The sequence below is a fragment of the Tachyglossus aculeatus genome, chromosome X4 (genome assembly GCF_015852505.1).
Source record: "Tachyglossus aculeatus isolate mTacAcu1 chromosome X4, mTacAcu1.pri, whole genome shotgun sequence".
NCBI classification, from domain to species: domain Eukaryota; kingdom Metazoa; phylum Chordata; class Mammalia; order Monotremata; family Tachyglossidae; genus Tachyglossus; species Tachyglossus aculeatus.
The window spans coordinates 10,843,654-10,867,688 of record NC_052098.1 but is presented as its reverse complement, the minus strand read 5'-3'; the positions used below and the strand labels follow the sequence as shown (position 1 = coordinate 10,867,688).

Here is a 24,035-nt window from a genome sequence, read left to right as displayed (position 1 = left end):
CGATATAAACTAGACAGTACATCTCTGGATCCTAGAGGCTTATCTTGCAGAAGTCACAATCAGTGTCTAGCAGATATGTGTCAAGAAAGTAGAAAGTACATTATATTCCATTATTATTTAAAACTTGAACAGTTTGAGAAAGGTGATGAAATAATTACAAGTAATGTACTAACAATCTGCATCAGCAAATATGATGCAAGGGCTTTTTCCACCAAGCTCCAAAGTGACCCTCTTCAGATTGCTCTTTCCAGCAGCTTCTTTGATCAATTTACCAACCTGAAATTAGCAAAAAAGAAAATGTAGTATAGACTTTTACCAAATCAATTCATATTGATCTAATGTCTTGAGTGTCAGCAAACATAGAAAACCTCATGTGGAAAAGGACACAAAATACTAAATTAGAGATTTGAAATATTTTTGTGAGCAACGATAGCTCACTTTTATATTGGCATTTGGATGACTGTGTTTAAGGTACACCACTGATTATGTAATCATCTATGAAAATCCCTTTGTGTTCACTTGTAACTCTGTCCAGATAGATTATATGCTCCTTAAAGGCAGAGAATAGGTCTTGCTTTTGTATTACCTTCCCAAGTGCTTAATATAATGCTCTACACTCAGTAGAAGCTCAATCAATACCATCGATGGCATTCTAGAATTACAAAAATGTTTAATTCAGTTCATTCAGATGCAGCCAAGGCCTTCCTCTGTTTCACCTTTCAGCACAACTTAGTCTTGGGGCATCCATCAATCAATCATATTTATTGAACACTTACTATGTGCAGAGAACTGTACTAAGTGTTTTGGACAGTCCTCTATAGCAGAGGCCATAGACACAATTCCCTGCCTACAGGGAGCTTACAGTCTAGAGGGGCATGAGGTTTTGCTTGGGAACCCTTCCCACTGCTTCCTACATGGCCAAAGATGAAGGCTTCACTTTCTCTACACCCAATCTGAGACCCAAATCCTAATTTGTTCTTGATTTAGCAATTTCATCTGGTTGAAGAAGACCCCTCTGGGTGTCTGTGTCCTGATAGCTCTATTATGAAAACAGTAAATAAGTTAGGAGCCTATTAAATTACAAATGTACGTTCCTTGGCAAATTCCTGACATCAACATATATTTACATTAGTATTAGCTCCACAAAAAACAGAATTCAAGGCAGCTATGTTATTAAATTTGAAGAAAATTAAAGCTCAAATCCTGTTATGCATTTAAATCAATCAGTAATATTTACTGGGGGCTTATGTAGTACAGCACACTGTACTAAGCACTTGGAAAAGTGCAACAAAGTAAACATAGGCATGATCCTTGCCTTCAGGAGCTTACAGGTCATGCAGTTATTTAGCTAATCAAAATGTCATTGTTTCACCCAATTTCTTTAAAAGACAACTCTCTAAAAGTCATCATCAATAATGGAATTTATTGACTGCCTTCTGAATGCAAAGTACTGTGCTGAAAATCAGATAGGGTACAGCAGAAGCTTACAGCAGGAACTTACAATTTAATGAGGTGGACAGAAAAAAATGATTTACAAAATTAGATCATAAAGATATTAGAAGTCATTAGGCATTTTAAAAATTCTTATAAAAAAAGGTGTTAGTCCAAAAGAGAAATGATTATATTCTACAACTGGTGACAGAGTTCTCAAGAGTGGTTGCATGGGTAAATCGCAATACCTCCGTGGACCCGGTGAAGGCCACTTTATCAACATCCATGTGAGAGGAAATAGCTGCTCCAGCAGTATGGCCATAACCAGGAACAATATTCACCACCCCAGGTGGAAATCCAGCCTAAAAAAACAGAAACCACCTCAAGTCACTTCTGGGTAAGATCTTGAAAAGTTTGGGGTTTTTTTTTTGGTTTCTAATAACACCATCCCACTAAAACATGTTCTTCTCTAAAATGGAAAATATGGTTTATCTTCTGCAACTTGGCATCTCTTCCTCTTTTATTTGCTTTAGTTTGGCTGCTCAAAGAATACATTATCTGAAATGTGTGCTATCCTCTGGCGATTTCACAGCACTGCACAAAGGAACTTGCAAAGCAACTTTGAGAGGCAACAGAAATCAGATTCACAATGAATGCTGAAAGTCCTTATTTTAATGGTTTGATATCATATTTTGTTTTGCACATCACATGATACCTGGATTACGTTTGGGGCATATACTATGAGATAACTACAACCATTGATGGGACTCAGTGTTTGGGTTTTTATAGCTATTGAACAGGTGATTGCTGCCTCAAGTTTCTCAGGAGTTACTGTACCCTCAATAGTGACTGAGCCTTTTAGTTTACTTTCCTAGTTCTGTGACACTTTTTTTTTAACTCTTTGCCTGCTGCTATAGGACATGCACTCTGCTGTGTTGCTACGCTGAATGTCAGTGTGTCCCTAGTAACACGTCAAGGATATTCCACTTAGCCACTCTGAACTTGGGCCTATTCTGATTCATTAGTCACCAACCCTAGTAAATGAAATAAAACCATAGGGACAAATACAGTATTGCAGACTGATTGCTGAGGATCCCAGGTAATTAGCACCTCACTCCCAACCAATGGCTTTTCCTTTGACCTTTGATTTTTTTGTATGCTTTTTCAATGGAGGATAATTTTTGAAGGAAAACTTGATCTTCCCACAATCTAGTGTCCTTTTTCCCCTCTGGTCCATCAGTATTCATGAAAATGTGGACTTCTACCCATCACTTTGCTTGAATTCAAAGAAGCCAAGCCGGATTACAGTTAGTTGCCTCCCCTCCCTGCTCTTAGGGTCCCCGCTTCTGACATGCCTCATGTGTGCCTGGTTGGGGATAAAAGCGGCTCCCATATGCTCTCAGACTCCTCCATAACCACCAAAACTTGGAACCTATTTTGTCTCTTTCCTTGTGCTGTGTCTTGATGTTTCATCATTCCTGTCATGTCTGTCTCCAATCCCTTTTCCCTACTTAAACTTCCGGATTGTGAGTCCCACAAGGGACAGGGTCCATGTTTAATTCCCACCTGTGTATTTTCTCCCGGCACTTAGTACAGTGCTCTGAATGCAGTAAGCACTTAATAAATACTATTACTACTACTAGTCTTCCTCAGAACTATCTGAGCGTGGAGTGGGAAGTTTCCAGTGTCATTAAGCGATTTCGTCTTTGAGCAGTTCAGTAGATTCTGACATGAACTTACCTCTTTGATTAAGGAACCCATGTATAGGGCAGTCAGAGGAGTTTGTTCTGCTGGCTTGACAACCACTGTGTTTCCACAGCAAAGGGCAGGTCCAATCTTCCAAACAAACATGACCAAAGGAAAATTCCACTAGAAACAAGATATGATTTTTTTTTAGTTTATTGAAATGTATGCTATCACAAGCCCCTTACTGTTCTTTATTTCAGAGAGATTTGCTGATGATATAACGATAAGGCATTCAGTGAAGGTCACATGCTGCTGTTACTATTCACTAGATAGTACTGAAGAAAATCCATACTTGTATTTGATATCTGATATTACACAGGCAATGTAGCTTCCTTTGCTCCTGTGCAAGAGTCGCAGAGTGCTGCTGGCAGAAATTTAGGTACTGGTCAGAACTCAACCACCTCAAGTTATTCTTGCCTGTTTTAACTCTGCCCTCCTCTCTGTCCAGCAACATTATTCCTCCATCTTCATTGGCTCCCATATCCATTGCCCATACAAGTTATTTCAGATACTTAATTCCCTCCTCAAACCCCTTGCCTCCCCACCTCCTCCATCTCTTGCCTCTAATGACCTGGCCACTTATTTTATGGAAAAAATTGAAACCATCAGGTGTGATCTCTCTAAAATCTCCCCAGCTCCTCTCCAGTCCCTCCCTCCTTCTTCACCATTTTTAACAATCCCATCTTTTTCACCAGCATCCCAAGAACAGATCTCCTGCCTACTCTTAAAATCCACCCCTTTCACATGCGCCTCCGACCCCATCCCTTTGCCCCTTATCAAAAAGCATGCTCATTAAACCCACACAATCTGTCACCAAACCCTGTCAGTTCAACCTTGACAACATCACTAAAATCTGCCCTTTCCTCTCCATCCCAACTGCTACCATGCTAATCCAAGCGCTTATCCTATCCCACCTTGACTACTGCATCAGCCTTCTTGCTGACCTCCCTATCTCCTAACTCTCCTCACTCAAGTCCATACTTCACTCTGCTGCCTGGATCATTTTTCTGCAAAAACATTCAGCCTATGTTTCCCCACTCCTCAAGAACCTCCAATGGTTCTCCATCCACTTCGGCATCAAACAGAATCTCCTAATCATCCTCTTCAAAGCACTCAGTCATCTTGCCCCCTCCTACCTTGCCTCGCTGATTTCCTACTACAACCCAGCCCACACACTTGACTCCTCTAATGGCAAGGTACTCTCTGCACCTCAATCTCATCTATCCTGCCACCAACCTCTCACTTACATCCTGCTTCTGGCCTGGAATGCCCTCCCTCATCATATCTGACACATGATCACTCTTCCCACCTTCAAAGTCTTGAAAGCACAGCTCCTCCAAGAGGCCTTCCCTGACTAGGTCCTCATGTCCTCCTTTACCACGCCCTTCTGCATCACCCTTGCACTTGGATTTGTAACCTTTTTTCACCAGTCCCTTGCAGCACTTACGTACATATCCATAATTTATTCATTTATATTAATGTCTGTCACCCCCTCTAGACTGTAAACTTGTTGTGGGCAGAGAATATGTCTACCAACTCTGTTATATTGTACTCTCCCAAGCCCTTAGTACAGGGCTCTGCACACAGTAATCACTCAATAAATATAATTGAATATGATTGGACTTAAAAAATGTACAGGATATACTCAGGTTGGTACACGAGGGAAGAGGTTGAGAACTTTGAAATTCAGAAGAAAAATGGCACTAGCCATTTGGAAACACATGGCCTCCTGATTTGGCTAGTAATCTGTAAAACTGCAACATTAAATCAGTGATAATCCCTTCTTTTTGTTGACTTTAAAGAAATCTCACATGGATAGCTTTGTTGCCTGGTGAACACACGTTATCTTCTCACTCAAAACCCTGTCCTCCTGCTCAGTTTCCCATCACTGTTGATGGCAACACCATCCTTCCTGTCTCACAAGCCCAGAACCTTGGGATTATCCTTGACTCCTCTCTCTCGTTCCACCCACATATTCAAGCCATCACTAAATCCTGTCAGTACTTCCTTCACATCGCCAAAATCCACTCCTTCCTCTCCATCCAAACTGCTACCATATTAATGCAAGCACTTATCCTATCCTGCCTTGATTATTGTATCAGCCTCCTTGGTGACCTCCCTGCCTCCTGTCTCTCCCCACTCCAGTCCATACCCCATTCTGCAGCCAGAATCATTTTCCTTCAAAAATGTTCAGACTGTGTTTTTCCCACTCCTCAAGAAACTCCAGTGGTTGCCCATCCACATCCAACAAAAACTCCTCACTATTGGCTTTAAAATACTTAAACACCTTGCCCCCTCCTACCTCACTTCGCTACTCTCTTACTACAACCCAGCCGGCACACTTCGTTCCTCTAATGCTAACCTTCTCAATGTACCTCGATCTCGTCCATCTCACCGCTGAACTCTCGCTCACATCCTACCTCTGTTCTGGAATGTCCTCCCTCCTCATATCGGACAGATAATTGCACTCCCCCATTTCAATCTTATTGAAGGCACATCTCCTCTAAGAAGCCTTCCCTGACTAAGCCCTCATCCCTTATTCTCCCACCCCCTTCTGTGACCCTCTTACTTGCTCCTTCATTCATCCTCCCTCCCATCCCTACAGCATGTATATATACACATATATGTATCTGTATATATCTGTAATTTATTTATTAATTTAATCTATCTATATTAATGTCTGTCTACCCCTCTAGACTGTGACCTAGTCGTGGGCAGGAATATGTCTGTTGTTGTAGTGTACTCTCCCAAGCATTTAGTACAGTGCTTTGCACACAGTAAGTGCTCAATAAATACGATTGAATGAATGAATGAATGTTGGAGGTGGAATTGGAACATCAGTTTCACAAATCAGACTTGAAAGTATACTTTATAAGAATAGTCCAGCATACTTTTAGCATTTTTGTTTCTTTAACAAATTGAATTTATGACCATGATTTTGTGACAATCTGATCATGCTGTTTATAAAGGGCTCCCATTTCCGGCGTCTTAGGTACCTTATAAAGAACACATAACTTGGAAAGACTCTGAAAGTGATACCCATACAACTGAAAAAAGAATAGATAGAAGAGAAAGGATAGTGGTACGATAACTCTAAAACAATACCCTCTTTAAAACAGCTATATCCATTGATTTGACCTTCCTTTCTCACAAATGCAAACACACATACACACACAAAATGGTAGAACCTCTCCAACTGCCATATCCAGGACAGGTCACCAGTGAAGTGCAATTATCAAGAAAAACAACAAAAACCCCCCCCAACTCACAGCTTGTTACCCGCAGAGTACTCTGAGTTAAATTTTCACTTTACCAAAATGACAGAAACCTAACTTGCACCCAGGGAACAGTTTCTGCACTGAGGGAGCATGGATCATTGGCTAGGTCTGCATTGGATAAGGTCTATTTTCTGAAAGGAATTTCTAGCGGAAAATTAGCTTGTGACCCAAATCTGCAGAGGATAAGCCTCATTTTTGGTGCTAAATGAATGTGTTGATGGAGAGGGCTATGCAGGTGGGGATAATGTAGTGTCTTGGGAGCCACTTACCTCTAGCCCCACCGTAGATACCTGCCCTGATGCATGCCTCCACGACTGACAGGTGTCACTTTGGACTATACCCAGGGGAAATCTATGGAATGCTCCAGAGCCCAGGCAGGCTGGCATTAGGTTGAGAGGGTCAGCACCAAGGCTACTAGCATTTCTGGGTGGCAGCAGTCAATGGGGCAGACACCCATAACAATGAGAGGGTATATGAAAAAATGCAATCTCGAGGCCAAAAATCACAACTTTCAGCAGACCCCAAAATATTATTATGACAAAACCCATTTGCCCAACTGAAATTAGGGCCAGTTTTGCCCTAGATATGGTCTGGTAGTATGCTTTACGACTTAAACTGCAAATTATCTTTCCCAACAGTATTTCATAAAGTTCTGAGTATCACTTCAGCCTGGAGAAAAGAAATATGGCAACTTCATTTTGACAAACAGGCCATCTTGAAAGTTCAGGTGTTCAACTGTTGTGCATAATGTAAACAGATTCAACTTACAGGAATGATTTGGCCACAAACACCAATCGGTTCATGCTTTGTAAATGTAAAAAAGTTTCCATCTAAAAGAAATAGGAACAAATTCAGGCAAACCATTAAGTATTCATCTTTTACAAAATGAGATTGTATCCTATTACAATTGGAAATTGGTGGAAGCAAATCCTGAACCAGATCTTCTTTGGCAGAAGTGCATCAAGTTTTCATAGGTGGCCTACAGGATGACTTTCTATTCAGTATTGCTACTTGCAAAATTGTATATTTAGACTGCCGAATTTCTATTACCATCAGTGCCAAGGAGAGGATTTCACAATCCCCTTTACAAAAAAAAAAGCCATCTGGTTTTAATCTTTACTTGACTTTCCTTCCCATGTTTCAAAATTTGATTCTGTCCAGCTTGATTGAATTTTATTGCACTTAGATGTTTCCCAAGTTGCAAGCACTTAGATGCTTGCTGGCTCTCACAGCAAAAATCCTGCTTCAGGGTTATCTTGTACTTTTAATTCTTAAAATGCCAAAAAGCACAACATATCCCAGTCATGTTAATTAGCCTATGTTCCCTGACCTTTTGATTCTGGAACCCCACGTTTACGGGGCTTCCAAATCCTCATTTCTTCTCAGATTCATCTCTCCCAATCAACCCTCCTGGCCATACTCTTAATTGTTTATTAATAGTAAGGATTTTTTTAGCTCAGGGGGTTTTAGAGGCATGGGGTATCAGCTTTGTCCAGTGGCCCACTTCAATATCAAGTGCTTAGTACAGTGCTCTGCACACAGTAAGCACTCAATATATATGATTGAATGAACATTGAAACCTGTGCAGATACTTCATCGTTCCTCAGGTTGAATGTCAGTGTGTCAGCCTTGAATTGTGGAAAAGCCCTCCATAGTGGATAGAGCATGGAATTGGGAGTCAAGAGACTCAGGTTCTAGTACCACCTTTGATAGTAACTTGTTGTGTGACCTTGAGTAAGTCACCTAACCTGTCTGGGCCTCAGTTTTTTCATCTGTAAAATAGGGATTAAATAGAGCTTCACGTGGAATAGGAACTGTTTCATCATATCTACCCCAGAACTTAGACACAGCAAGCATTTAATAATATACCATCATTAAAAATGGCTTTGGGCTAAAATTCTTGCTTTGAACATTATAATATCTTGATATAAAAAAACTATTTGAGTTGAGTTCCTCCAAATGTTCTCTACCTAGGACTTTGATCCTGTCCCCAGTTTAAACCTTGGGTATAGTTACTTCATAAATACTACTCTTGATTTTAACATAGCCAAATGATCTAGGATGCTAACCTCTAGCAAAAGGCATAATTTTTCCACAATATCACAACAAATCAAAATGGTTAATATAACTTCATACCATAAAGTATGATTTAAAAAATCATTCGTTCTCCAAAACTTTCTATTTGGCTTGCTAATCAATCAGTCGTATTTACTGAGTGCTCACTGTGTGCAGATTACTTGTAAGCAGTTGTGATAGTACAGCACACCAGAGTTGATAAACATGCTTACTAAATCTCCATTGGTCCCACCCACATTGATAATGTGGGTATAACAAATACCATAATTATAATTCATTCAATCGTATTTATTGAGTGCTTACTGTGTGCCGAGCACTGTACTAAGCGCTTGGAAAGTACAATTCAGCAACAAGGAGAGACAATCCCTGCCCACACTGGGCTTCCAGAGTGTCGGTCACTGGCCTCTTGGGTCAGTGAGTCCACTGCCATGCCACCCTACTGCTGGACACATGTACTCTGGACCCTCGGGTTTACTGCGGTCAGGACGGGTGACTGATGAAAATGCAAGAAGTTACAAACCAGTGTGCATGTGCCCAGGTGAGCTTTGAGGCCAGACACACTGCTTTAGACAGGTTCGCATCCCTGGTTGGGACAATGGATGCGCTGTCATCCTTCTCCAATCTCACCTTGATATATGGAGTTTAAGTCTCCCATTTGTTGTAAAGTGAATAGGATTACTTATGTGGGATTGGAGGGGTAACAACACATGGAAATTACTAAACACATTTTTCCCACCAGATTGTAAACTCTTTGAGGGCAGGAATTGAGTCTACCAACTCTATTCTATTGTACTCTCCCAAGTAATTAGTACAGTGCTCTGCACACACTAAGCCCTCAATAAATGCCATTGATTTAGTGATTGAGCATTCAATTAAATGGGCTTCGACAAACTTCCCTGATCAATCTCATCTTTCCACCCTATGCCCCCCAAAGTACTGCTGCACCCCTTAAGCACTTAGGTATTCACCCCACCCTCTATTCCCAAAGCACTTATATACATATGTTGATACTCTGTTGCTTTCCCTACCTGTAACTTATTTTAGTGTCTGACTCCTCAACTAGGTGGTAAATTCTCTAAGGATAGGGATCACGTCTACCATTGATTAATGATTACTCACCCATTGGGATGGTGCGGCCATGGACCTTGTCAGCCCAACCTGCACAGTAGCGCAAAGTTTTAACACAGCCACCCAAGTCCATTGTGAATGCACTTGAAAACAGTTTTCCTCCATTCACCGATTCGATCATCTAGGAAAAAAAGCCCCAGATTTGTCTTCCAGTGTAAATTACTTTATAGATATCTTTAGATTTTTTAAACATTTTGACATTCTTGTATTCTACATAAAACATCTACTCAAGCATGTGCTTTTCTAGACTTGGATTAAGATTGGAATACACACACACACACACACACACACACACACACACACCTGTAAAATCTGAACAGTCCACAGTTTTTAAGGATGAAAAAAAATTGATTTTACCTCTTTCCTCTTCTACCCTTTACATGAAAAACACACAGATAACGGGTTTGGACATGGGGAAAGAAAATATCTTAATAGTTTAATTACCATTGTGAAGGGGGAAAATGATGCTGAAACCCACCATTAAATGTTTGTGATGACATTCTGTTGGACTGCAAATGTTTCAACTCACTATTTTACACAATATTTTTTCCCTGTTCAAACCCTTACCGATTTTTCTGAAGCCTCAAGCCACCTTCAAATGAAAAATAATCAAACCCATCCCTTCTGCACTTTGTTTTTAAATTTGTTCTTGGTTTAAAATTGTTCAAGAATAAATTGCAATTTGTCCTTAAAAGCTTTTGACCTAGATGAAAGTTACTAGGTAACTCTAGCTGGAAAAGTGAGAAGAGATAAACTTTTGGCTAATATTGCATTTTATTTTATATCAAATCTCTTCTGTTGTCTAGGTGCTAGCTACAGACTTTGCATTATGTGGTTCAATTACTCTGACTCAGTGATTAAATATTTGGTGGTGCCTAGAATGGTAGTTACTCTTGATCATGAGAAGCATGAGAAGCAGCGTGGCTCAGTGGAAAAGAGCATGGGCTTTGGAGTCAGAGGTCATGGGTTCAAATCCCGGCTCCGCCAGTTGTCAGCTGTGTGACTTTGGGCAAGTCACTTAACTTCTCTGTGCCTCTGTTCCCTGTAAAATGGGGTTAAGACTGTAAGCCCCCCGTGGGACAATCTGATCACCTTGTAACCTCCCCAGCGCTTAGAACAGTGCTTTGCACATAGTAAGTGCTTAATAAACACCATTATTATTATCATGTGGTTAAAAATTTCGCCTCTTAGGCAGACTTTGATGCTGCTTGTTCATGATGCCTCGAACAGTTATTCTCTGATGATTTTGCATTTACTGAGTGCTGTAAAAATACTATTTTGGCTTGTGTGCATTGTCTTGATGGTGATTGATGCTCAAATGAGGGTTTCAGAGAAAAACAGCGAATAGGGAATTTTGTATTTCAGAGGTGCAGTGTGGCTCAGTGGAAAGAGCACGGGCTTTGGAGTCAGAGGTCATGGGTTCAAATCCCGGCTCCACCAATTGTCAGCTGTGTGACTTTGGGCAAGTCACTTAACTTCTCTGTGCCTCAGTTACCTCATCTGTAAAATGGGGATTAAGACTGTGAGCCCCCCGGGGGACAACCTGGTCACCTTGTAACCTCTCCAGCACTTAGAACAGTGCTTTGCATATGGTAAGCACTTAATAAATGCCATTATTATTATTATTATTATTATTATATGGCTATGGGCAAATACTAACTGCTAGCATGAGAACTGTTAAAATATTATACAGTGTCAAAACAGATGAATTATTATTAGGGTAAGGATTTTCAAGGTTTAACACAAACACTATTTGGTGGATAATTTTGGAGTTTCACTTCTTTTTTAAAAGAAAGTGAGGAAAAATTGGGTTTAAACTTCAAAAACTTTGTTTTTTACTTTTAACTTATTTTTATACACAGCAACATGTGGATGACAGGGATTTCTTTGGTATGCTTACTCCATTTTGGCATTTTAAAATGATGAAAATGGCTAAACAAATGGTCAACTTCACAGCTTCCTTTGACACACATGGCAATGTGAAGGCAACTTGACTTAATTTAGAGAATATGACTCCAGCATCAGTCAAATTTAACACTATCCAAATGTGGGTTTTGAGAGGAGGACTCAATTTTGGAGCAAGAAGGTTGACACCTGTACAAGAGATGAGCAAAAACTGGTCACGGATGCCAGTTATCTAAGGGAGGAGAAGGCCATCTCTCAGATAATACATTTGTGACACACTCATAAATGATTCACCTTCCAGATAGCCCATTTCAGAATATAAATCAAGTATTCTGAAACCAGGAGATGCTAACAATTCATCACATAAACACACTAGATGGGTGTAAGTTAAGTGAGGCAGATTGTGATAGATTGTGATTCAGTTTGGTAGTGAAAATATAACAACATTTGATCTTTAAATTTTTTTCAGATTTAACCCTTTAAGTATGCAGGGAGTGAGAGCTGGTTAAATTAGGTAAAACTGTAACTATCCATAACCTGATTGTAGTATAAATTATACTCTAAAATTTCAAGCTCAAAGCACAAATTAAATTCAGATAATTCTTTTCTTTTCCTTTTCCGTCTTCTTTGCCACCTATTGGAAGGAATGTCTACCTTTATATTAACACTTGTAGCCCTTTTCAACTATGTGAATCTGTTCCAAAAGGCTGCGGATCATTTCTCGTGATTGAACCCAGGTAGGAATTAAGAAGAGCACTCAAAATCCTTGGCTAATGGAGACAAGACAGGCAGAACCTGCTAGACAATTTGGTAAACATGAAATTGTCCTACTCAAACAGTTTTCCTACCTGACTCTGGGCATACTGGGCCTCTGCTGTTCGACCATATAATTGCCCTTACAAAGACAAACAACTTGTCAGTTCAAAACAAAGAATTTTGATGATGCCCCTCCAGATCTCCTGCTTCATTTGGCTTATCACTTACTGCCAACAGAAGACGATCCCTTTCAATTAAATCTGCCAGCTTGTTCAAGAGTCTTCCTCTCTCAGAAGCATCCATTGTACGCCACGGTGACCCAATTTGAAAAGCCTGCCTTGCAGCCTTCACAGCTTTGTCAATGTCCTCCTAGAAGCCAAAGGAAGTTCAATTTAGAAGAATGACAACTGTACATTGCAGTGCTTTTTGTTTGTTTTTTAAATGAAAATTAAGACGTTTTGGAATGTTTGACATTGGGTCTGAGCCTTGTTATTGAGGGGGTGTTGTGGGGATGGTGTGAGGACAGAAGATTGCAATTTTTGGTCCTAGAGATTGAGAGGCTTTGAACTACTCTTTTGATGTGGATCAGGGAAAGGCAGTTCTTAAAGAAGTCTTCCTCCCCTGCTCTTTTCCTAGCCTAGATGTTTGTTCTTAGTAACCCTTACTCCTTGACTGCCTGCTAAGCACCACACATTTGCTTATCACCTCCCTTCAACAGAGAAACCATAATTTTGTTCCTGCAGGGTAAATATCTCTAGCTGTCCATGCATTTAATGATGAGGGTGGGTCTGGGGAATATTTTAAACTGGCTTTATTGAAAGTGGATTGGCAAGTACATAAGACGTATGATCAATTAATCAATGAATGGCATTTACTTAGGGTGTACTGTGTGCAGAGCACTATACTAAGCACTTGGGAGAATATAATACAATTTTAATGGTATTTGTTAAGCACTTACTATGTGTCAGGCACTGTACTAGGTGCTGGGGCAGATACAAGTTAATCAAGTTGGACACAGTCCCTGTCCCACGTAGGGCTCACAGTTTTAATCTCCATGGTACAGATGAGGTAACTGAGGTATAGAGAAGTTTAGTGGCTTGCCCAGGATCACACAGCAGTCAGACGATGGAGCTGGGATTAGAACCCAGGTCCTTTTGACTCTCTGGCCCATGTTCTACCCAATGGGCCATGCTGCTTCTCTGGTAAACACAGTAAACACAGTCCCTGGCATGGAGGAACTTTCAATATAGTCATGGAGACAGAAGGGGAAGCTGTAAGGGAAGCTGCAGAAAGGAAATGTAAGTTTCTCAATAAAGAAATGTATTTAAACACTCTGGGGGTCGGGGAGGAGTAAGACTCAAATCAGTCAATCAGTGGTATTTATTGAGCACTTACTGTTTGAAGCACACTGTTCTAAGCATTTGGGAGAGTACAATAGAGTTAGTAGACACGATCCCTGCCCACCAGGAGCTAACAGTCTAGAGGGCACAAATCCAGAGGCATAGTGATGTAGAAGGGAGGGAGAGTAAGGTGGGAAGATGAGGACTTAGACAGGGAAGACCTCTTGCAGGAGATGTGATTTTAGTAGAGCTCTGAAGATAGGGAAAGCGGCCTGTCAGATAGGAAGGGTGAGGGAGTTCCAGGTAACTTTTGAAAGACATGCAGCATGTAAAAGAGCTATAATATAATTACCCATTGTTCTTTTACATTTGGGTGTTGCTTTCTTCCACGAGCCTGTTCTCTTTCCAAGTTAAATGCAGAGAGCCTGATTCTCCTCTTTGTTTGAAAAAAGCAAATCACCAGGAAAAATAAGCCTGTCTGTATGCTATCTGGAGAGCACAACATACACAATATACATTGCTCTTTGTTTAAACAGATCTGTGTGGTGCTGTTCTTATATCTGTGCTTCTGCTCAATGTTTAACTCAAGGTTTTGCCCATATATGGGTTTCTATAGGCTTTGGTCCTTTCCAATAAGAGAGAGAGAGAGAGAAATAGAGAAAGAAAGAGAGAAAGAAAGAATGAATGTATCTACTAGGTGGAAGATAGAAGTCCTAAAATCTGCTTCCTCAGTTTCCTCATATACAAATACCTTGACTCCAACCTGCCTCCCAAGAATATATTCTGGTGATTCCTTAGAAGTGAAAGGACATTTGAGGTCTTCCCACCTTCAAAGCCTTACTGAAATCACAACTTCTCTGAGAGGCCTTCCCTCACCAAGCCCTCATTTCCCCTACTCCCTCTCCCTTCTGCATCATCTATGCACTTAGATTTTACCCTTTAAACACTTGATAATCACCCCACTCTCAGCCCCATAACAATTATATATATATATATCCATAATTTATTGCAATGTCTGTAAGCCTGTTGTTGGGAACATGGTTACCAATTCTATTGTATTGTACTCCTCCAAGCACTTAGTACAGTATTCTGCACATAATTCTATTCTATTTGTTTTATTTTGTTAATATGTTTTGTTTTGTTGTCTGTCTCCCCCTTCTAGACTGTGAGCCCACTGTTGGGTAGGGACCGTCTCTATATGTTGCCAACTTGTACTCCCCAAATGTTTAGTACAGTGCTCTGCACACAGTGAGTGCTCAATAAATATGATTGAATGAATGAATGAATGAATAATAACTGATTTTGGACAGGGAATGTTTCTAACAATACCGTGGTATTGTATTCTCCCACGTGGTAAATACAGTGCTCTACACACATTAAGTACTCAATAAATACCAATGATTGATTTGAGAATCCTGGTGAAGCCCATTACAGAGCATCCAAATCCATGCTAGCTAATCTCCAACTGGCTTCGTAATTTCTATTAAACCTTTCTTCCCATCTGGATTATTGAACGAAATGCTAAAGTACAGTAAAGGAGTTGAGTTAGTGATGGAGAAAAGGGAAATGACTGAGAGGGAGTAAGGATATTCCCCTTTTGTGGAAAAAGAAAAGGAAAATAAAATTCTGCCTGGATACAATGTGAAAATAGAAATGGTGTTTCCATAGATAATAATAGTAATGATAATTCCCCTCCTAGACTGTAAGCTTGTTGTGGGCAGGTAACATGCCTACCAACTCTATTGTATTGTACTATACCACATGCTTAGTAAAGTGCTCTGCGCACAGTAAACACTCAATAAATACCATTGATTGATGAATAATTGTTGTATTTATTGTTTACTATGTGTCATGCACTGTACTAAGCACTGGGGTAGATACAAGATAATCAGGTCCCACATGGGGTTCACGGTATAAGTAGCAGGGAAAACAGGTATCGAATCCCCATTTTGCATATGAGGCTCATTCATTCATTCATTCATTCAATTGTATTTATTGAGTACTTACTGTGTGCAGAGCACTGTACTAAGCGCTTGGAAAGTACATTTCAGCAACAGATAAGTTAGGTGACTTTCTCTAGGTCACACAGCAGGTATGTGGCAGAGTTGGGATTAGAACCCAGGTTGGTCATCTGACCCCCAAGCCCGTGCTCTTTCCACTAGACAACCCTGCTTCTTGATAAAGACACCGGGGTCCCGTTGCTTTGCCACTGACTTGCTCCGTGACCAGTATGCAGCACTTTTTGAGACACTTGGCAATTCAGTAATAGTGAATCATCATAATTTCCATCCATTTAAGGCTTTTTCTTAGAGAGATGTAAAACTCTCCCAGAGGTAAACAAGTCCTTATAGCCTCTGCATCTGCAGAGGCTCATTTGTGCCAGTTACGTGCCTAGAAAATATTCCTTTCATACAGTACCAGATGGGAATATAAGAAAAATCTGTGTAGGGCCAAGTTGAGTGTTTGGGGGTCAAGCAAGGCCTAATTTGAACTGTTTCAACATGAGAGGCTCCCACCTGGACATCCACAGGCTTTCCTTGTCCTATTTGAAAGGCTTTTTTTCCCCTCATCTACACGCACACACACTTTTTCCACCATCAACACATGAACAAAATAGCTTAACTACCTATTTCAGAGGTCTAGAAGAGATTATTAATAAGAATAAAAATATCAGATGAATGTTTGGCCTCTTAGTTCAACAGTATTTCCTGAGCTTCTGCGGTGTGCAGAATATCATATTTGGTGCTATGCACAATGAAAGTAAAAGTCACAATCTCACTCTCAAGGAACTTACAATTTAATCGGTGAGACAGGAAGACATAAAACACATACCTACAGTAGGAGCTGGAGGAAACAATAGAGAGACAATGGGTAATTGCAAGATATGAAAAGAATTAATGGTGTATATAAACTGATGTATACTCTGCCAATTGTTAGCTGTGTGACTTTGGGCAAGTCACTTAACTTCTCTGTGCCTCAGTTACCTCATCTGGAAAATGGGGATGAAGATTGTGAGCCCCATGTGGGACAACCTGGTCACCTTGTATCCTCCCCAGCGCTTAGAACAGTGCTTTGCACATAGTAAGCGCTTAATAAATGCCGTCATTATTATTATTATTATTATTATTAAGTGTCACAGGTAGATTAGAAGGACGGGGGCAGGGGAAATGAATTGGGGAATGTGGTAGGGACCATCTCTATATGTTGCACACAGTAAGCGCTCAACAAATATGATTGAATGAATGAATGAATCAGGAGCATGTTTTCAGGAATGCCTGTAAAAGGTGGAGGAATATGGTCTGGTTTATTCAGAAGACAGGGGTAGGTGGATGGGGAGTGCAAAACTGGGGGAAGGATGTGAGCAATGGGTTTAAGATGAGAGAATCAAAAGCAAGGAAAGTAAGAAGGTTCATAATAATAATAATGATGGTATTTGTTCAGTGCTTATTATGTGCCCGACACTTTACTGATTACTGGGGTGGATTCAAGCTAATTGGGCTGGACACAGTCCCTGTCCCACGTGGGGCTCACAGTCTCAATCCCCATTTTACAGGTGAGGGAACTGAGGCACAGAGAAATGAAGTGACTTGTTCAAGTTCACACAGCAGACAAGTGGTAGAGCCGGGGTTAGAACCCATGACCTTCTGACTCCCAGGCTGGTGCTCTATCCACTATGCCATGCTGCTTCTACCAAGTAGATGAGGAGTGAAGATTGAGAAGGGCCTCTAGTGGATCAAGAGAGCAGATGTGTAAGGGTGGAGAAACTTGAAGCCAGTGAAAAGGAGCATCCGTTTTATAAAGAGGGAATTGGGCAGTCATTGAAGGTTCTTGAGGAGTGATCTATTTTGAATGATATTTTAGGAATATTTTTCAGGTATCAGGGTGAGGATAGGTATAAGAGGAGAGGCTGGACACAGCAAGATCAGTGAGGAGCCTAATGCTGTAAGTGTGGAGAAGAAGAAATAGATCTGGGAAATATGGTGGGAGATAAATCAGCAGAATTTACAGACAGACTGAATGTGAGAGGTAAAGTGGAAAGAGGAGTCAAAAGCAATACCAAGGCTGCAAGCTTTGGGAAGAGGGAGGAGGGTGGTGGTATCAAGTTTAATGAGAAGTTAGGAGGAGGAGTGGGTTTAGGAAGAAAGATGATGACTTTTATCTATGCTGAGTTTACAGTGTTGGTGGGACTTCCATGTGGAGCCGTCTTGGAGGCGAGATGAAATGCGAGGCTGTAAACTATATGAGGGGTTGGGACTGATGAGGTAGATTTGGGGGGCACCCTCATTGAGGTAGATAGCCGAAGTTATGTGAGCATATGAATTTCCCAAGTTAGTGAGTATATAGCAAACAGAATAGGGCACCCAGGATGAATCTTTGCTGAATGCTCTCAGTTAAGGGCTGAGATGGGGAAGAAGGGTAGGTAAGGAGATTGAGATGAAGTGGTCAAAAAGGTAGTAAGGGAACTAGTGACTAGCATTCATTCAATCGCATTTATTGAGCACTTACTGTGTGCAGAGCACTGTACTAAGCACTGGAATGCCAGCTAAACCAAGATTGGAAAGTGCTTCCAAGAGGAAGGACTGGCCGCTATTGTCTAAGTCAGCTAACAGATCAAGAAGGATTAGCAGAGAAGCAGCATTGCCTAGTGGATAGAGTGTGTACCTGGGAGTCAGGTTCTAGGTTCCAATCCCGGCTCTGCCACTTGTTTGCTGTGTGACCTTGGGCAAGTCACTTAACTTTTCTCTGCCTCAGTTACCTCATCTGTAAAATGGGGATTAAGACTGTGAGCCCCATGTGGGACATGGACTGTGCCCAACCTTATTAACTTGTATCTACCCCAGTACTTAGTACAGTGCCTGGCACATAGTAGGTGCTTAACAAATACCTTTTAAAAAAAGAATTAGAACAGAGTAGAACCCATTAGACTTATAGGAAATCACTGCAGCTCTTGGTGAGCTCAATTTCCGTAGAGTGAAGAGGGCAAAACCCAAATAAAAGTGGGTTAAGAAGAGAGTACGAGGAGAGGAAGCCAAGGCAGCAGGTGGATACAGCCTGTTTGAATATTTCAGACAGGAAAGAGTTCATGGAGATGGGGTATGCTGGAATCCAGAGAAGGCTTTTTTGGTCTGAGGGAGATTTAAGAATTTCAGATATTCTCACATCTCCCCCAAAGTTAAGAAATGGGGAAAGGGCTAGTGAAGAACGAGACCTTCAAATATCCACAGGGGAGGAAGTGTTTTAAGAGGTGATAGGGAGTGGGTTCCAAAAGTCTAGAATAACTGGTCAGAGCTGAGGGCATGGGAGTCAATGTGGAAGGCATAGTATTATTGCCATCTCCACAAGCATGGCCTAGTGGAAAGAGCACAAACCTAGGATTCAGAGAACTTGGGTTCTAATCCCAGCACTGCCACTGGTCTGCAGTGTGGCCTTGGGCAAGTCACTTACCTTCTCTGGGCCTCAGTTACCTCATCTGTAAAATGAGCATTCAATACCTATTCTCAAACGTTAGCAGAGCCTGAGTGGCCAGTTAATTGGCTTGGATGGAAAGGTTCCCTAAACTCCTGCTTTACAGTTAGAGATGTCAAAATGAACCTGCTTTTCTTTCCTAGGTCCTAAAGTAGGACTGAATAAGACACTATCTTTAGGAAGAAAGGAACAATGTGTAGGGCAGGATTGAATAATCAAAGGTTCACTATCTCTTAACTTCTCTGTGCCTCAGTTACCTCATCTGTAAAATAGGGATGAAGACTGTGAGCCCCCCGTGGGACAACCTGATCACGTTGTAACCTCCCCAGTGCTTAGAACAGTGTCAACATGTCTACCTATCTACATGTTTTGTTTTGTTGTCTGTCTCCCCCCCAGACTGTGAGCCCGTTGTTGGGTAGGGACCGTCTCCATATGTTGCCAACTTGTACTTCCCAAGTGCTTAGTACAGTGCTCTGCACACAGTAAGCACTCAATAAATACGATAAAAAAGTGTTTTGCACATAGTAAGCACTTAATAAATGCCATCATTATTATTATTATACATACAATTTATTTATATTTCATCCAAAATTATGAGCCCCAAGTCACACATTTTTAGTCCAGAAAAGAGTGAATATTTCTGGGTGAATAACATTTGAATGTATTAAATCAAACACAAGAGCAAGAGATTAAGACACAGAGGAATCTTTAATCTCTTGTTTGTAGAGTGGAAATTGTCCTTGTTACTACCCAAATGCCCCTCTGAGGATCACACCTGGACAGTTTCCAGCACTCTACTTGTCTTGGCTCTGGGAGGGAGAGTCAAGCAGGGCATAACCATTCCAATCCTAGCCTGGGCAGTGGCTAGTGAGTGGATGGCAATCTGCTACAAGTCAAAACTCACCTGTCGAGAGCGGAGACTCAAGTTCACTGCATGGAAGACAATGACAAAACACTTCTGTATTTTTACCAAGAAAACTCTTTGGATACACTACTAGAATGATTGCAGATGGAGGCTGGGGCATTCTGGGAGAGATGTGTCCATGGAGTCTCTATGGGTCGGAGGCTAATCGATGGCATAGGACAAGATAAGACTGCCCAAATTACGTTAGGATTTCATTGGGTTTAGAATATTTCTGCTTCCAACTTTGAAGCAGCATATTTCTAGTCATGAAAAAAAGAATCTTAGCAAACATTTGAAGACTGGTGAGGAAATGTGGACTCATAATCTGCTGTCTGCCCTGTATTGGGGTGTAGAATTTCATGCTAAATTCATACTCAAAGGCAGGGGCAGAGGGCAGTTCACAGAATCCAGGTTTTCAGCGTGGCTTAGTGGATAAAGCACAGGCCCGGGAGAAGGACCTGGGTTCTAATACTGGCTCTGCCACTTGTCTGCTGTATGACCTCGGGAAAGTCACTTCACTTCCCTGAGCCTCAGTTACCTCATCTGTAAAATGGGGATTAAGAGTGTGAGCCCCAAGATGGACAGGGACTGTATCCAACCTGCTTAGCTTGTATCTACCCCAGTGCTTAGAACAGTGTTTGGCACACAGTAAGGGCAAGTACCATTATTATTACCATTGTTATAAAGAGGCTCTTGACATTTCATTGATCATCTGTCTCATCCATTAGAGTGTGAGCTACCTGTCATGTCTTTCCTTATTCTGCATTTTCCAAGCACCTCATACAGGGCACACTGCACCAAGTGGGCACTCAATAAATGATGCTTCTTCTACTGCTACTACTATCAGTCAATCAGTGGTACTTATTGAGGGCTTACTCTGTGCAGAACACTACTAGTAAGGGCTTGGGAGCAGACAATACAACAGAGTTGATGGATACATTCTCTGCCCACCATGAGTTTATAGTCTAGAGGGGGAGATGGACATTAATACAAGTAAATAATATATAATATATAATTTAGAGATCTGTAGATAAGTGCTGTGGGGAGAATAAAATGCCCAAAGGTCACAGATTCAAGGGCATCGATGATGCAGAAGGGAGAGGGAGCTGGGGAAAAGAGGGCTTAATCAGGGAAGGCCTCTGGAGGAGATGTGACCTTTATAATGCTTTGAAGGTGTCCCCCATGACCTTTATAATGCTTTTAAGACACAGAGGAATCTTTAATCTCTTGTTTGTAGAGTGGAAATTGTCCTTGTCCTGCTTCTTCTGGCATGGTCTGGCATATATTTGGCGGTGGTGGTCTGGCATATATGGAGGGCAAGGGAGTTCCAGGATAAGGGAAGGATGTGGGAAAGAGGTCAATAGCGAGATAGATGAGATAGGGGCACAGTGAGTAAGATGGCATTAAAGTAGGGAAGTGTGAGGGCTGGGTTGTAATAAGGAGATCATTGAGGTAAGGTAGGAGGGGGCAAGCCGATTGAGTGCTTTAAAGTCAATGGTAAGGAGTTTCTATTTGATGTGGAGGTGGAATGGGCAACCCAGTGGAGGTTCTTGAGGAGTGGGGAGACATGGACTGCATGATTTTTTAGAAAAATGATCTGTGCATAGAGTGAAGTATGGACTTCAGTTGGGAGAGACTGGAGGCAGGAAGGTCAGTAAGGAGGCAGATGCAATAGTCGAGGAGGAAAAGGATAAGTGATTGGATCATAGTCACATGTTATTACTACGGGAGGATTTTAGGTTTAATGAATGTAGTCTGACAGAGCTAGCTGCCAGAAAATTAAAGAGTTCTCACCCATACCTGTGTCTGTGCTTTGTCATCTCCTTTCTTTCTAATATCACTGTAAAGTGATGCACAGCCCCCCTTCACTCTATTTTACACACACATTAAATTCCTAAAATCTTTTGGCTCATTATCTAAAGAGTTGGTTCTGGAATATTAGTTTTATGATGTCTATGTAATTTACTAGGTTTGCACATTTCAGTAGGCGGTGTAGTTAATAACAGTTGTTACTACATGTTTGTCTGCAGAAGTGTTGAGCAGAAGGCAAATTTGTAGGCCTCCTTACGTTCTTTACTAACAATCTAAGAATTTATTCAAGCTAAAGTGTGCTGACTATCAAGTGAACAGTTACAGGTCAGGAACAATGTAATTTCATGGTGATCAAAAGATCCAGGCAACTTTATTTCTAGTTGGGGGGTACTATAACTGAATGAATCTTTCCTATTCTATTTACACACAGGAGCTCAAGTGACTCACATTTTTAAAAAAACTTCAGAACTGGCTTCTTATTAAGCTCACATCTCCTTCAAGAGGCCTTCCCCACTTAAGCCCTCTTTTACCTGGATTGCTCTCCCTTCTGCGTTGTCTAGGTACTTGGATCTGTGACCTTTGGGCATTTGATATTCACCTCCCCTGCCGGCCCCACAGCACTTACGTACGCATCTTTAAAGTATATATTACAAATTATTTATTAATATTAATGTATGTCTGCCCCTCTAGATTGTAAGCTTGTTAAAGGCAGGGAGCATATCTGCTAATTCTGTTGTACTCTCCCAAGCGCTTAGTACAGTGCTCTGTATATAGTAAGTGCTCAATAAATTCCATTGATTGATTCAATTGCCTGGGATCTAAAAGAACCAATATAAAGCCCTATAGGTAGCCAACCACTGCCTTACCTATCATTACAGAAACTGAATGGTACTCAACTGAACAATGGTAATATATTTACCATTTATAACAATGGCAATAATAATGGTACTTGTTAAGCCCTTACTATGTGCCAAACACTGTTCTAAGCACTGGGGTAGATACAACTGAATGGAGACTCAATTGAAAAACACATTTCTCATGGTGAATCCTGATTCTGATAGCCATAATTAGCCTAGCTATAGCCTAGCTACTTTATAAATAATAATAATAAACTATAGACTAGAATAGTTTATATAAAAGCTGTTAGGTTCTGCGGTGAATTAGAAAGGAAATATTACTTTGGTTTTATTTTTGAATTTATGTAATTGGTTTCTTCTCTGATTTCTCACCATACCCCAAAATGTTAAATGAGACTTTTGTATTTAGATCAGACCTGTTCCTGATAGCCTGCACTATGCAATTATAGTACCGTACAAATACATTTCAAGATGAGCCTGAAATTCAATCATGTGTAGAAAATAAATATATTACTTATGAAACCTCAGTGGACTGGTCTCTCTCTCCATCTCTCTCTCTCTTTCCTAGATGCCTAAAATTACCATATGACTTTGTGTTTTTCCCTGTAGGATGTTTCCCAGAGCAATAAGACAGATTTGATGCATTTATATATCTTTTGGTAGATTCAAGATCAGTGTAAGATGTGGATAACTACAAAATGAAATAGTTGGTTTGGAACATAGTGGGAAGAGTAAAATTATCCTGAAAAAACACCACTTTGAAGGCCCAAACTCTTGGCAGGTTCTGAAAAGTATCTCCCAATTGTGCTTCCACATCTAACTTCATAGTCTAATACACATACAATGTTTGCCTGGGCAATGGCCCACACTTTCAACACTATCTTCTGCAGCAAACTCGACTCCCTAATCCTCTTGTCTCTCTAGTGCTCTAACCTTGCTAAATTTCAGCCCTGGATTACCCCCATAGTCTGTTCACATCGCTCCTGTCTTCAAACCGCTGAGCATGCCTAGAGGAAATACGAAACCAGGCCAACCTTTGCTGCGATAAATATATCCTCTCATGCTATAATTGCACCTTCCTATTCCTCCCTCAGTGACAGCTTTGTCCATATGCTCCTCTGACCCTTCCAGACCTTTAACTTCATTCCGAAGCCTTCAGTGCCCCGATCTCTGCTCTTTCGCTAATCGCCAATGTCCTTACTCACTTAGGCAAGGTACAGGCCAGACACAAATTTACTTAGGGGATGCCCTTCAACTCTTCAGGATTCTTCAGGATTCTTCAACTCTTCAGGATGTGGAACCCTACACCCACATTCTTTTCCTTCCTAGCTGACTC

The 24,035-nt window shown here is 41.0% G+C and overlaps 1 protein-coding gene across 1 annotated transcript in view; it reads right to left on the bottom strand.

The window, feature by feature from the left end:
- The window catches only part of ALDH1A1 (aldehyde dehydrogenase 1 family member A1), a 73,377-nt gene that overhangs the window by 20,806 nt on the left and 28,536 nt on the right, over nucleotides 1-24,035 (bottom strand). Inside the window, exons 3-8 of the mRNA XM_038769692.1 lie at nucleotides 12,549-12,689; nucleotides 9,651-9,780; nucleotides 7,224-7,285; nucleotides 3,172-3,300; nucleotides 1,680-1,793; nucleotides 174-276 (exon numbers count right to left, since the gene is read on the bottom strand). Of these exons, the coding sequence (XP_038625620.1) occupies nucleotides 174-276; nucleotides 1,680-1,793; nucleotides 3,172-3,300; nucleotides 7,224-7,285; nucleotides 9,651-9,780; nucleotides 12,549-12,689 (679 nt within the window). The remainder of the gene's footprint in view (nucleotides 1-173; nucleotides 277-1,679; nucleotides 1,794-3,171; nucleotides 3,301-7,223; nucleotides 7,286-9,650; nucleotides 9,781-12,548; nucleotides 12,690-24,035) is intronic.